General features: G+C 36.5%; 1 protein-coding gene across 4 annotated transcripts in view; it reads left to right on the top strand.

The window, feature by feature from the left end:
* The first annotated feature begins 309 nt into the window (after positions 1–309).
* The window catches only part of LOC135201215 (uncharacterized), a 300,721-nt gene continuing 289,747 nt past the window's right edge, over positions 310–11,283 (top strand). For 2 of the 4 annotated variants that reach the window (XR_010311457.1, XM_064230102.1), the window contains exon 1: positions 310–922. Coding sequence is in view for 2 of the 4 variants with exons in the window: in XM_064230102.1 (XP_064086172.1) it covers positions 876–922 (47 nt within the window). In the remaining 2 variants the exon portion in view is untranslated. The remainder of the gene's footprint in view (positions 923–11,283) is intronic. The other 2 variants (XR_010311456.1, XM_064230096.1) reach the window with 1 other exon arrangement.

Genomic DNA, 11,283 nt, shown 5'->3' with positions numbered 1-11,283 from the left:
AGTTTTTATGCAAGTACCAGGTCATGAAAAGATGATGCTTAGGCCCTTCTCCTGGCCACCCGAAACTTATTTCCTTTCGGAAGCCACAGACTTAGTATAAATTGTAGCGAAATATAAATTTATCATAAGTTTTTTTTTCTTTTTCTCGGCTGTAACCTTCGCAAACAGCGCGAAAAACTGCTGCTCCGCCTCAAGTGTACGACGCGAACCGAATTGTACGTCTGGCAGCATAGGGCAGCGAACCTGCTGCGGCTGCAGCAACGAATCCAGGAGGACGTTGACGGTCGGCTGCGAATCGTCTTCCATTCTTGTGTTGTCGGTTCTGGTGGTAACGTGGGAAGTAGGGGTGTGCTCGCTTAGGAAAGTGGAAATTCCTGCCATGACGTTCCCTTGTAAATAATTATGTCGTAACTTTAGGAGGAAATGCATCGATACTTCGTTTAAAAGAAGTGCGTGGTGTGTCGACATATAGCCCGGTTTACTATATAAAGAAAAAAATTCACTAATAACCGAACCACTTCGTAGCATCGAATTGGGATCCAAATCATAGCCATAACCAAATGCATTGGATCAGCGCAACTGTGAGCCTCGTTCCGAACAAGTCACGTCGAATTTGACGGAGGCGTCTCAAGAATCCATCCTCCCATTTCTTAGAACAGTTCTTATCTACAGGCCTCAGCTGCACCCATTCGACGTCTAAGTCTATGACCCTCAAAATTGCATTCCGGAGAAACCATATCGCCTCAGATGTGGTAAAACTTTCCGAATAAAAACCCTTGGGAACAAAGTCAAGCTCTGTCACTCTTTTTCATCCTTTTGTCTGTACTTCTGTCATAGACACGACCGCCAAAATTCCGTCCAAGGTGTTCTTCAAGATGTGGACTCTTCAGAGGCCCAATAAGGATCCCGACAAGAAGTGGCTGTATGTATTATTGGGTCTAGGCCAATTTCAGTTCAGTTCAATCAGATTTTGATGAGAATATTGATTATATCTAAATTTTACTGCTATGATTTTGTCTGAATTATTATTTTGTATGCTTTTGTTGTTCTTAGAGATTTAATACTGTGCATATTATGATGGTTTCAGTCTGGTAGGAATTTAGTTTTAATATATACAGGACTAGGCTTACAGCTATCTTGATGATCATCATTTTCGTTACATTTTCACACATCAAAATTTGTTACTGCTTTCACAAGTATCATTTTCATCCCCTATGTCATGTGAGTGAATCTGTATTATTGTCATGTAACAGAAATGGGCCGATATTCATCTTTCACGTTAGTCAATAGGACTCTTAGCGGCATGATGCGCTACACCAGCTGCGTCAAAACTCTTGATTTTCGTGATGCGATTTCGTGTTTTTTTTTTTTTTTCAGATTTTCATTAACATTTTATGGTCAGTGTAAATTAAGATATTTTCAAAGAGTATTTCGATTCTGTTAGACCTTGTTTTTAATCAGTAATATATAATATATATATAATGTATATATATAATATAATATATATATATATATGTATATGTATGTATTATTAATTATAATATATATATAATATATATATATATATATATATAATATATATATATATATGTGTGTGTGTGTGTGTGTGTGTGTGTGTGTGTGTGTATAAATAAAATCAGTGGAACATGTTTAGGTTCTACCAGAACATTTTAAAAAAGTAAGGAATATGATTATATTTCGGTATTATAATAGATTTTGTTAGAACATTTTCATGACCACGACGATCCTAGCATAACTAGACCTTGTGCTTTTAAAAACGACAGCTGCACCGTTATGTTTTTTATATATATATATTTTTTATCCTCTTGTTTCGACTAGTCATCTGTTTCTTTGATCCACCTCATAAATTCACGGATTTTTGTGGTTCCACCTGATGGTCGTTTTTGTGCGCGGAAGGTCTTGATCCCCCCCACCCCAACCCCCGTTTCTCTAACATTCATAAAAATTTTATTTCAAGACCTCAGCCTCAACTGAGATAAGATTCGATGGATCTAGTAAGAATTGATACAAGGTTATGTAGTGGGTATTTGAGCGTTGAACCTCGGTGTCATGAATGTTCATTAAAGGAAAAGTGTGATTAGTGAAATGACACTCTCAGTGAGCGTGCAATAATGTGAGGAGGAAGAAGTTCGGCCGGGTGAGAAAGTGAGGAGTGGGGAATTGTGGCTGCTCTGTTCAGAAATATTATTGGCTGGTGGAAAGACGGAACACTCGGGGCTGGGTGGCGCTTGAACATGTAGGAAGAACGGAAGACAATGCATGTGTAATAGTTTTGTACATCGAATATTCTTTGAATTACGAAATGGAAAGAAACGCCTGGATGCTAGTGGGGTGATTTAATTTTTTTTTTTTTTCTCTGAAAGGAATTTGACTTTCAGAATGACTGTGTTCTGAACATATATGTATATATATAGTAGGGATCCAAATAGTAATTAGGCTATAAGATGGATTATAAAGTATTGTGAAGTTTTGCTATGTATTTTCAATGACTGGTGCATTTTTCAACTTATAACTATTGATATATAAGTACGAGCCGATTGGGCATTAGAAGATATGCGAATTGTGATGATTTCCAATTGCCAGATCTCGTCTGTTGTTCAGCAGAGGTTAAACGATGACTTGACCAGTCCCGTGTATCAATTTTCACTCCGGAAACTGGTTCTGAAAGTGTTATGGCATTTTGCGAGTGGTGGGGGGTTGGGGAGGTTGGGTGGGGGGAGCTGGTCAATTGAGCCTAATATAGGCGTATACATGCATGCCTGTCTTTTTGTACATATGTAATTGTGTAATGCACGTGTGTATGGTAGAATGGCTCCAAGTACATATAAACATCTGGGGAAACTTATGTAGAATCTAACGGTCACTTTTTACTAGATACATTTGTAGTATCATTAACCACAGTCGAGAACTTAAGAGGGAAATCATTGATGAACGCAAGAATAAAGAGAAAAAGAAAGAAGGGTAGGGAATATCTCGAAATCACATTTATATTATGCAGGCTAGTTTATGAGCATAGTAATGTGATATTGTTAGAAGTTATTCCTTATTTTAAAAAGGCCTCACTCTTTAACAAAAGGAGTGGGTATGGTCAAGGTCTAGAGGGTTGGCCCAGGATGTGGCATTCTGGTAAATGAATTTGTTTCTCTCTCTCTCTCTCTCTCTCTCTCTCTCTCTCTCTCTCTCTCTCTCTGTGTGTCCTTTACCACTACTTGAAGAGAGGTTTATCATTATTATTGAAAATTAGGGACGCATTCATCAATTGGCTTAATGTAACTTCAGTATATAACTGCTTTGTGTCACCTTAGATGTGTCTTGACTATGAGTTGCTAATCTATTGTACTGCCTTATTTCTTATTTATTTATTTATTTATTTATTTATTTGTTACTTCGTCTTGCGTTCTGATCTGACTGCTGCCTCATCGAAGTTCAAAAACGGGTACACATACACACGCGCTACAGATGAGTCTTTTGTGTATGTGTATGAATTAGGAACTGATTGTTGTTGAGGTGTTTATTCTCCAGATTTACACCCTTTTTGGGAAAACAGTATTATGTTGTGTATATATGCTCGTGCGTGCGTCCGTGCATATATGCACATACTTGTCGACACTTAGGTTCGTTCACATCAAGCCACTGAAGGTTATAACTGTTAAATCCCCTTAGAGACCAGTTGAAAACAAGCCCAGTCATTTGCAGAATATCTGAGGAACATACAAAGATTTAAAAGCCGCGTACTTACTGCATGAACTTAATTTTCTGATTGGAATAAATTTAAGGAGATAAGGTTAGCTGACTCTCTCTCTCTCTCTCTTCTCTCTCTCTCTCTCTCTCTCTCTCTCTCTCTCAGGCCAGATGCCATGGGTGGAGCAGCAATAGGTTTTACGTTATGAGAATGTAACCTCAAGGCTATGCTTTGATTTTTTTTTTTTTTTTTCTTTTTTTTTTTTTTTTTTTTTTGCTTTGTCTAAAGCAAAGAAACCAACAAAAAGAATAGCAAGGATTTTTGAACTTCTCCATTTTTCTTTGTTTGTTTTATTGAAAGCAAAGAAACGGGCAAAAAGAATACCCCAGATTTTTTGTATTTATTATAGTTTCTTTGTTTTTATTGAAAGCAAAAAAATGAAAAAAAATAATAGCCAATTTTTTAAACTTCTATATTTTTTGTTGGTTTTTTAAATAAAAGAATATTTTTTTTGTTTGTTTTTTGAAATTGAAGAAACAGACAAAAAGAATAGCGATGATTTTTAAACTGGGTTTCATTTCCATAAAAATGAAGAGAATGAGATGACGCGTAGTTTTAAAATGACAGATCAAATAGAATAACTGACTGAAGAAAAGACATAAATGTAATAGATTAAAAACAATGAACGGAAGAAATGAAGGAAATACTGTATTAAATAAAAGCTGTAAGGTGGTGTATTTAAATATGATAAAAATAGAGTTCCTGAATATAAATTCAGTAAATGGTTATGCTAGATTCAAGTGGACAGCTTTCAAACTGTTAAAAACCCAAGGTGCTGGATTTGCATTACACGAGCAAATAAGTTGTATCGAAACATTTCTTTTCCTTCTTAACGTTTTTGACCTCGTTTTTCTGGTTTTCGTCCTTCATTAGTAAGGTAATCAAAACATTTACATTTACATACTGAAAGATGGTATGAATTATGACATTAGCTTTAGTCGAATGATTCCTTGTCATAAATATTAATATATTAGTATGATGACTGTCGCATTTGCGGTAATTGTTCGTTATATATCGAGTGCCGTGCATATTTTATATTATTACTCTTGTTGATACAACAACTACTACTACTACTGCTACTACTACTACTAACAATAATAGTAATAATCGTTACCTCGAGAATTTTAAAAATATAAATCTAATTTATTTTTTTTAATCAATTCGATGAGATCATTTGACTTTTTGATGAATGTTATTCATTTCAACCAATATTTCTCGTTTAAATGTAAGAGAATCGACAAAAAAGGGGAGGAGGGGGGCGATCGGGCATTTGCTCCACATTTACAAAGGTTACTTAAGCCAGTTGGGCAACGGGCAATCGGGAATGAGGTTTTGGGTTGGGGAAGCCTTTTCAGCAGCGACGTGATGGCACGCGTGTGCGTATAGTATACCCGGGTAAACACAGCTAAGCTTCTTGCAGTATGAGAGAAAGATTGCGGGCTGGGGGAGGGAGGGAGGGAGTAGCGGCCGCGGGAGTGACTGTGAATAGCTGACGATCGTTTTTGCGTTTTGTGGCTTCAATTGCTTAAACGGTTGTGTTGTAAACCGGCAACCGACACGACGAGGCATTGCCGTTGTCTCAGATGCAGTGCTGGTTACGCTCAAGGTTGGTGCTTTTTTTTTCTCCTTGCAATTTGTTATTTTTTTTCTTTACCTCAGCTCGTTATTTACACATTCAGATGAGAGGGATGATTGTAGTAATAACACAATGAAGAGGTAAATGGCTAAGTAATATTCTTGTTATTTAAATTAACGTTTTGTAAGCGTAGCTTTCGCAGTGTCGAAATCACACTTTATCTGAGATGACTTCGAGGTGGGCATGGTGGCCGAAATGGGTATTTGGTAATTTCAAGAGAAAATTATTTTTTGTATATTCTATTATAACGAAATTCGGTTCCTCATTATTGCAGAAAATACAGTCTCGTTTTGGGGGGAAATGGAAAATTAGGATCAGTGTCAAATAGGTACTTTTACAGCAACATTTTTTTTATGACTATTTTCATTTTCCTTGTTGAGTGTAGAGATAAATCAAGAGAGTACTTTAGTTGAAAATAACTTGAAAGTAATCCTTCCGACATTCATCCTCTTTGAAAAACTTGAGATTTACTTTGCATATTTGGAGAGAGAGAAATGGTTGTGAAAGTTTTCTGCAAATGAAGTTCATCAACGATTTGGCAGTTCAGAGTGAATACTCAAAAAACTTTCCAGTTTGAATGATAAATTTGTACCTTTTCTTCAACATAGATTGCATTTATGAAATGCTCTCTCTCTCTCTCTCTCTCTCTTCCGAATTATAATTTAGCTCCGTGTCTTTTAAACATGTAGATTGCATTTATGAACTAAGATTTCTCTCTCTCTCTCTCTCTCTCTCTCTCTCTCTCTCTCTCTCTCTCCTGAAGGGACCATTTCATACCGTGTGAATTTTTGCAGCCGGCGGTAGATTATATATAGCCGGTACCTTTGTTTACATGCAAATTCCTTTAGCCCTGGAAATAACGACCGGCCATAAATAACATACTTTTGCAGCATTTCCGAACTTACGTCCAGATTGCTGGTGACAAATGTTGCCGCCGATTCGACCAGTCATTTTGCCAGATGGTATCAATTCACCTATTTTTTTTTTTTTTTTTTTTTTTTTTTTTTTTCGTGTTGCTGTGTCAATTACTGACGCTCGCTTCCTTTATTTCTGTTCGATTTGAAGATTTCCCATTGCTTCAGTGATTTGAGATTTTTTTCATTCTTACTCCATACTTCTGTGGTTCGGGATTACTCTTTGTTTCTTAGTTCCAGATTTACCAATTTTGGATTACTTCTTACTTCTGCATTGGTGTCTCCATAACTATGTGTAGAATAGCCCCAAATTTCACAATTTTGGAATACTTCTTACTTCTGCATTTGAGTCTCCATAACTGTAATTTTGAACTGCTTTCCCTTTCTTTTGCTTCAACGATTTTTATTTCATGTTCTTGTTCTTGTTGTCCTTGTCTTCTCTCTCCTTGTTCATGTTGCCCTTGTCTTCTCTCTTCTGTTTCCTACTTTTGCATTTTCAGTCTCTTTCTTATAGGCTTCCTGTCTCCGCCTCTTCTCATTTCCGCTTTTAGCGACTGCATTTTCTTCATTCGTGAAATTGTTGTGAATTTAACTGTATTCCATTTTGTTATTTATCTATATTTTCTTCTCTACGTGTTAACTTCTTCTTTTCCTTCTTCTTCCCGCCAGCGATTAGCGACTGCGGTCATTGACGAGATTAAAGCTTTTAAATTTCACTGTATTCCATTTTGTTATTTTTGTATATTTTCTTCTCTGCTTGTTACCTTCTTCTTCTTCTTCTTCTTCTTCTTCTTCTTCTTCTTCTTCCCTCCAGCGATTAGCGACTGCGGTCATTGACGAGATTAAAATCACCGTGAGTCATTGCGAACACCGAACATCCCTTGTTGCTCAACCCTACCTTTTGTTATGAAAGCAATCGAGTCTTACACTCAATGGCTTATGCTGTAATATATTACTTATAGCGGTTAGCGAAAAAGAAAGACCGCGGATTTAGAGGAGAAAAAAACACACGTGAATCTTGAGGCTTCGACGTCTCACGCTTCAAGTGGCCGGTAACTTACGAGTCGCTTTAGCTCGTGAAGTGATAAGAGAGCAGCAGCCTTTTAAGCATGACGGACGACCGTAATTGCCGTTGTGTATTTTTCTCGGATTATGAGCGATTTCAAGAATGTATTTTAAGCTTTCAGTAAGTGTCATAAATCACCGTAGCCTTGGCAGTTCACCGTCCGTGAAATGACTCTTCATTGAGTTTTATGCTTTTATCAGGTCATCGATTACTTTTATTAATACTAGTGCGCCTCAGTGGCGTGGTCGGTATGGTGTTGGCGTACCACCTCGGGCATTCCATTGAGGTGTGAGAGATGTGTATTTCTGGTGATAGAAGTTTACTCTCGACGTGGTTCGGAAGTCACGTAAAGCCGTTGGTCCCGTTGTTGAATAACCGCTGGTTCCATGCAACGTAAAAACACCATACAAACAAACAAATTAATACTCGTGTCTTTTTTTTTATCACATTACTTACTACTTCTACTTATATTTTAGTTAAATAATACTCATAGTAGTATGAGTCTTAAAATATCAATTAATAACTATTCGTAGTAGTATGGGTCTTAAAATGTGGAAACCAATCCTCAGTTATATGTACATATATTTAAGGAAAAATCCATACAGATTGAAAAGGGGAATCGAACAGATTCCCGTAAGCTGTTTGTATAGATTAATTCTGTAAATATAATTATGTACATATCCATAACTGGATTTGTTTCTCCTCTTTTGATAGTAATACAGCTGCTATAATTTACAACTGGGGAATAAATCAGTAGGTAAATTGTATTCAGAGACATAACATATGAACTCGTAGTCTACAACTTGAAGCAGACTAAGGTGTGAAAGGGATTCGGGGGCCTGCCATAGACTTCAGAACTCGAACCAACCAATGGAGACGAGGGTTTTGCTATAAAGTGTTTGATGTCAGGTAAACGCATTCTCGGCCTTTGAACAGAAGCTTCAAAGTGGAGATTTTAATGGGAGATCAAAAGTAATCTTGAGAAGCTGGCTGGTTGCAAGATTGCATCTGTTGGTTGTGCAGGATCCAGAGGTCCTCTTCAAGTCTCATGCCTTTTGGCACTGGCTCGAGCTAGCAGAAAATACCGGCTTAATTTCACCCAGAAGACCATCCATAGATATGCGAAAGGTGGCCGTGAGGTGAGCCGAAATAATTCAATATATTACGGAGGCGAGATTATAGCACTAAATTCCAGAGGAGTTTGGTAAATATCGTCGTTGTAGGCAGTCCTTACCTTTAAATATTTCTTGAAAAGATCCCATAAAACAAGACTGATGATGATCTTACCTTTTTCATTTCAAAGTGTAACTGCGGGGTGTTCCTCCTGTTGCACCTTTAAAACCTTCTGCGCTCTCAGTTTCCCTTTCAGCGCCGAATGGCATCATAGGTCCCAGCGCTTGGCCTTTGGCCTAAATTTTCGAGTCCAATTTCAATTCCTACTTGTCTATTTTCACGGCACCTGATGAATATATGACGCCTTTTTTTTTATTCCATAGCTCTCGATATCTCTTCTCGGAAGCTCCGGGATTTCATAAACATTTGTCTTTCTGCCAAAAGGACAAAATTAAGGACAGAAGAACTGGTCACGTTTTTAGACAACTGGAAAGGTGATCAAGAGAGGCGAATGAGCGTAGTGACATCCGGCACTCTCCCTGGAAATTAGGAATACGAAATTCTGTCGAGTGATATCCCAGACTCTGCCTAATAATCACACCTCTTCATTATTTAATGGAAGGCAGAGGTAATTTCGTACGTAACTGCCGGCGTTACAGCTACGAAAACTATAGTAATAAGTGATCACTTGACTGAGGAGAATGAATCCAAATTCACATCGTATTCCTCATGAAAGTCTGTCGGTGATTTGATTATTCGACGAACTGATGGATGGATAATTATCAGCAGTTCCGTCAGTTGGAGAAGATGAATGATGAATAATGATGGGAGGTTCCAAACGATAATTGATGGCAATTAATTGTCCGATAGAGATTATAAATTGTATTAAAATGTAGTCACGATACCGGAATGGATTAGGGTAACCGATGGGAAAATACTTTGGCTTTATATATAGGATATATATATATATATATATATATATATATATATATATATATATATATATATATATATACATATATATAAGGGTTCAGGAGGTCCATTGATACTTCACATGAATTCCAAGATTTATTATAAAACGTTTCGCACATCAACTTTGTGCATCTTCACATAGTTGATGTGTGAAACGTTTTATAATAAATCTTAACCTTCATGTGAAGTATCAGTGGACCTCCTGAATCTCTTATGTCTGTGCTCCTGTATACCTTATGTATATATATATATATATTATATATATATATATATATATATATATATATATATATATATATATATATATATAGTAAAAGGAGCCCATAAAAACACCAAAATATAGAGAGAGAAATACTATATTTCAGACTGCTGTCTCCCTCTTCAGGTAGATGAATGAGGAAAGTTACAGAAAAGGTGGTATGTATACCAAGAGGTCCTGGAATTCTATTATAACAGAACATTTTTGCCAGTCACACACACACACACACACACACACACACACACACACATATATATCCTATATACATATATATATATATATATACATATAAATATAATATATTATATCTGTATTTGTGTGTGTATGTATTTTATGCGTATATATGTGTTTTATATTTATTTTATATATATATATGTATATATATATAATATATTATATATATTAGATTTAATAAAATATTATATATATATATTATATCTATATTATTATTATATATATATTATAATTGCAACAGCGCATATAATTTGTATATGTGTGTGTGCGTACGCGCCTGTGTGTTAGTTTGTTTGTATGTGTGCGTTTTCCTCTTCATAGACGGGGATTTTGTTTTGAGGAAGCTGCTTAGAATTTAATGCCCTAATGCATATGTTAAGTACGAATAAGTACCCACTTTGAATAATAATAATGGTATGTGACTTTTCTTTTTAAAGAATATTCCGTATACACTGCCATTTCCGTAAGAGATGGCGGTCTTGGCGATGTAAATAATACGGATGAATTTTTTGGTATCTCATTATTGCCCTCTTTGGTCTTTTTGGATAGGAAGAGTAATAGTGTAGGACCACCAAGACACAACGAGCTGTGCAGTAACCCAAAACTCTTGGTTAGAAAGGGAATAATGATCATAAGGAATACCATTATTACTTTCTGCTATGCCCTCTAAGGAGCTATGAGTTCCAGCAGTGGTATAATGCATCGAAACCACTCTCTCTCTCCCTCTCTCTTTCTGTGTGTCACAAAAGTAATGATACCTGGGTATAGCCAGAGTACAACAGATGCAGGCCACTTTCACTTTTTTCTGGACAAATTTGTTATTCAATTGCTGCTTGTTTCGTGTGTACATGTTGCCATGTTGCCTCGTGCTTACAACAGTCAGTAAAAGACGTACCATTTAGGTTATGGAATAACTTGCGTGGATTGTGTATTCATTTTATATATTTCTTTAGATTTCTGTGGTCCTGGGCATTACTGATTTGTCGCTTTTCAATTCTTTTGGAATGCCACGTAATGACTCTGGCAGCAGAAAAGTACCTATGATTGTTCATACAAGATTTGTAATTCAATTTTTGGTGCTTGTTTCTGTATCGAATTTTCGGGAGATTGCAAATTCAATGAAGCCTCAATTCTGCTATTTGCAAGTTTTATTTAGCCGAGTTCTTAAACAGCCTTTTGATGATTCGCCTGGCCTGCTCATTGTTTGCTCATGTAAAGAATGATAAATGACACTATTCTTAGTTAGGTACTTGGAGATACCGAGGTTACATCTCTCTCTTTTCATCTTAGGACCGTAACCATGTTGTGAATGATTCTGTACAGCTG

The sequence above is a fragment of the Macrobrachium nipponense genome, chromosome 23 (assembly GCF_015104395.2).
Source record: "Macrobrachium nipponense isolate FS-2020 chromosome 23, ASM1510439v2, whole genome shotgun sequence".
In the NCBI taxonomy this organism is placed as follows: Eukaryota; Metazoa; Arthropoda; class Malacostraca; order Decapoda; family Palaemonidae; genus Macrobrachium; species Macrobrachium nipponense.
The sequence above is the reverse complement of the archived record's forward strand: the minus strand, read 5'-3'. Positions and strand labels throughout refer to the sequence as shown.